General features: G+C 49.1%; 1 protein-coding gene across 2 annotated transcripts in view; it reads left to right on the top strand.

The window, feature by feature from the left end:
• Nucleotides 1-6: 6 nt before the first annotated feature.
• PGGHG (protein-glucosylgalactosylhydroxylysine glucosidase) overlaps nucleotides 7-3,576 on the top strand; it is a 20,383-nt gene continuing 16,813 nt past the window's right edge. Inside the window, exons 1-2 of one of the 2 annotated variants that reach the window (XM_019547233.1) lie at nucleotides 7-77; nucleotides 1,639-1,902. In XM_019547233.1, the coding sequence (XP_019402778.1) occupies nucleotides 1,650-1,902 (253 nt within the window). In that variant the 5' untranslated portion in view covers nucleotides 7-77; nucleotides 1,639-1,649. Of the gene's footprint in view, nucleotides 78-1,250; nucleotides 1,338-1,638; nucleotides 1,903-3,576 lie in introns of those variants that run through there. The other variant, XM_019547235.1, reaches the window with a different exon arrangement.

The raw sequence follows: 3,576 nt of genomic DNA on the forward strand, positions 1-3,576 counted from the left end.
CCCCAGATCCCCACAGCCGCCGCCGCCGCCGCCGCAGCCCCAAGCTGTCAGAGGCCAGCTGAGCCCCCAAACCAAAGGCAAGATGCAACCCCCCGCTTTCCTCTGCTCGCTCTCCTACAAGCCGAGGAGCTCATTCTTCCCTGCCTCGCCTCCGTGGCTGCCAAGTGTGGGTACAGAGGGGGGCACTGGCAAGAGGGAAACAGCCAGGAAAGTTTTACAGGCCAGCTGCCAAGCATGAACAGAAACAGAGGGATTTTCCGGACTGCCAGCATGGCACTAGGGGAGAGAGACCGATAGGAGATGAGCTCCCAGCCAATGCTCTCATAATGCCATGTCCCACAAAGCTTGTAGTGCCCCTGCCGGTTTTACCTCAGTATAATTCTGTATTATGATGTGACCTGCTGCAGAGATCACAGGCCCCAGACTTGAGCCACCACCCTCTCCCTACCTGCATGGTGCTAGGTGTCTGGCACTAGGGAGCGGTTCATCAGTCTGGAGAGAAGAGGAAAGGGAGGAGGAAGATAGTGTCATATGCTGTTGCTTTTCTCTGGAAAGAAATCAGTGAGATCTTGTGTGGAAAGAGATGTAGAAGCAAGAAGAGGGGAGGGGTTGAGGCACGAGTCCAAGGTGGTAAGAAGGCAGCTGAAATGGCTGGAGTGCAATTCACCCAAGCAGGAGAAATAGGGATGTTTCACATAGGGACTGGAAAGTCTCCAGGAGGAGGGAATGGCTCTGTAATGCCACAAAACAGTAGAGACATTCCTGGAAGGGAGAAGTGGAGGAAACACAGGCCAGCTGTGAGTGGGGGATAACAGAGCAGACCTTGTGTTTAAAAAGAGCCAAGGTTGGAGGAGCATGAATAGAGAGACTCCACATATGTGGCAATAGAAGAAGGGAAGAGCTGGCAGGGAGCCACAGGACTGATGAGAAGCCACTGAAGCTGATGAATGGGAAGTCACAGAAAAGCAGTGACTCTAAAGAGAAAACAAGCAACTAGTGCTGATCCCCACTGAGGATAACGTGAGGCTTTCTAATGACCTCAGGGGGAGTCAGACCAGGCCTTAAAGATCACAGACCCAGGGGACTGGGGATGTCATCTGAAAACCTAGGACCAGACAACACCGTGTCTCTTAAGAACAGAGAAGAGACTTGCTGTGTACTAATTCACGGGCAGTTTACAGAGGGCAGAAAATGACCCACAGCCCTGAGTTTGTATGTGGCAGAAACATTTTCACTTGCTGTATGGCTATTCCCATCCTCTAGGCCAAAGGACCAGGAGGCTGGAGCCCTCTGAGAAGAGAAGAAGCCAGAAATCCCACATCTGTCAGAAACTGAAGGTAAACCATTCCTAGACATGCTGGCAAACATGCTGGCAGACATCTCCTCACCAGCCACAAACCACGGCAAGACCCTAATGCCCCTTCATAAAGTCATCACAAAGCAAACTGAGTATCTCACCATCCCACAAGCAGGGCCATTGTGGATGCCATCTTGCTGCCCAGAGTCCACTCCACAGCCTCAGCCCGGCCCCAGTATAATGTTGCATTAACCTTGGGGTTTTCTGCCTCTATTAAAAGTTCACATTGCTGTGCTCTCTTATTCAGTCAACACCTCTGGTTCTCTTCGTTCCTCATTCAGAGTAAGCACCAATGGCCAACAGTGGAGATGATCCCACTGTATTCAGCTGCACTGCACTGCCCTCAGACTCCCGTCTTCTTCCGACAGTCACCAACGCCTATCTGGGCACCCGAGTGTATAGGGACATCCTCCATGTAAATGGCATCTATAATGGGGCCGTGGGGGACACTCACCGCGCTGATGTCCCTAGCCCCATCAACGTCAAAATGAAGGTATCCAGTAAGGATGAAGTGACCGAGACCTTCTCCTTGAACACCAGGACAGGTAACCAGTGAAGGCTCCAGCTTTCACATGGCAGCTACTTTCATGTGCTATCATGTCTTGTTTGTCAGCTCTTGTTTTCCCCTTATTGTCAGTGTCTCCCTTCTGAAGAAGTTAACTCACTCCCTACCAACATTGTCCTTTCCCATGGGGTCAGGAAGGACCTCTCAGTCTTCCATGAGACCTGCTCATCCCTAGTGTAACTCCACTGGCTTCTGGGAGAACGCCTTTGGCTTATGAGAGCAAGGAATTGCCATATTAAGTTAGACCAGATGTCCATCTATCTCAGCATCATGTCTCCAACAGTAAGAAGCAGTGGGTGCCATAGAGCAGGGGTTTCAAACTGCTTTAGCCTCCTGGGTCAGATCCAGACTGTGGTTCTTTGTGGGTCAGATCTATGCAGTGGAGCAAGTGGTGTCAGGGAGCCCAGCAGTTTAACACAGCTGTCACTCATCCCCCACCACCAAAACACAGCCCCAGCGGGACTCTGGACTTCATATTTTTGGTGATGGGCCTCCACTCTCCCCCACTGAATCCCAACACTTCTATAAACCCCCTCAGGTCAGATGATACAGCTGTGCAGGCTGTGTATGTGACTCCCCTACCTTTGAGGGATTATATAAGGAACAGGGCACTTGTAGAGTGACTCGTCCTGTGTCACATTCTCCCACTAACAGTCATCACAGGATATGGGATGTCCAGAGCCAGAGGCTACATCCCCAACTGCTATGTTTAACAGCCCCTAATGAAACGATGCTCGAAAAATTGGTCTAATCCATTTTGAACTCGGTTTTACTACATAATATCTGTTGTCAATGAGCACCATGGGGTAACTATGTATTGTATAAAAGAGTATATCCTTTGGTTTGTTTTAAACCTGTTGCTCAATCATTTCAACAATGTGTCCCTTGGTTTTTATGTGCCTAAGACCAGAGTGAGCTTGGCTCCACATTTCTACTGGATCCAGAACATGCCTTCATGTTTCCTTTCATGCCTGTGCACTGGTATCACTGGCTGCCATTGACCAAAAACATGAATGGGTCTGGGAACAGTGAAATGCATGGGAACATTCAGCTAGAAGAGCTCTGCTGAGAAATTCAGAGGTTAGTTTCACAAACTAGTGGATTAACATCTTGAAAAATGAAAACTCCTATACAAAGAGATAATGGATTTTACCCTACTTGAGTGCTGTGGACTTGCTTCACCTTAGCTTAACACTTTTAAGGCTGGTCATGTTGGAGTGCATGGATAGTTTCCCTTTAACCTGAGAATAAGCAATACAAAAGACTATTTTCAGACCAGGTCTGTGCACAAGCTGGAACTGTGTTAAATAAATGGTGTTTGCCTGTGATATTTGGTAGAACAGTGTATATAACACAGTGCACCACTGGCTGCCCCAGCCAGGTAAACTGTATCACCAGCACCTCACAAGCCAGAATGGCATTTAAACGTGGCTCTAGGAAAGATGGTACCAGCACAAATGTGGACAGTGGGCACATCTACACGAGATGCTACTGTGCAGTTGCAACAAGCTACTGTGCATAGTTTCTAGGATCAGAAGGGACCTGAGCAGATCATCTAGTCCGACCCCCTGCCATGACAGGAAAGAGTACTGGGGTCAAATGACCCCAGCAAGATGTTCATCTAACCTCCTCTTAAACACCCCCAGGGTAGGAG

The sequence above is a fragment of the Crocodylus porosus genome, unplaced genomic scaffold (genome assembly GCF_001723895.1).
Source record: "Crocodylus porosus isolate Cpor-Errol unplaced genomic scaffold, CroPor_comp1, whole genome shotgun sequence".
Lineage (NCBI taxonomy): Eukaryota > Metazoa > Chordata > Crocodylia > Crocodylidae > Crocodylus > Crocodylus porosus.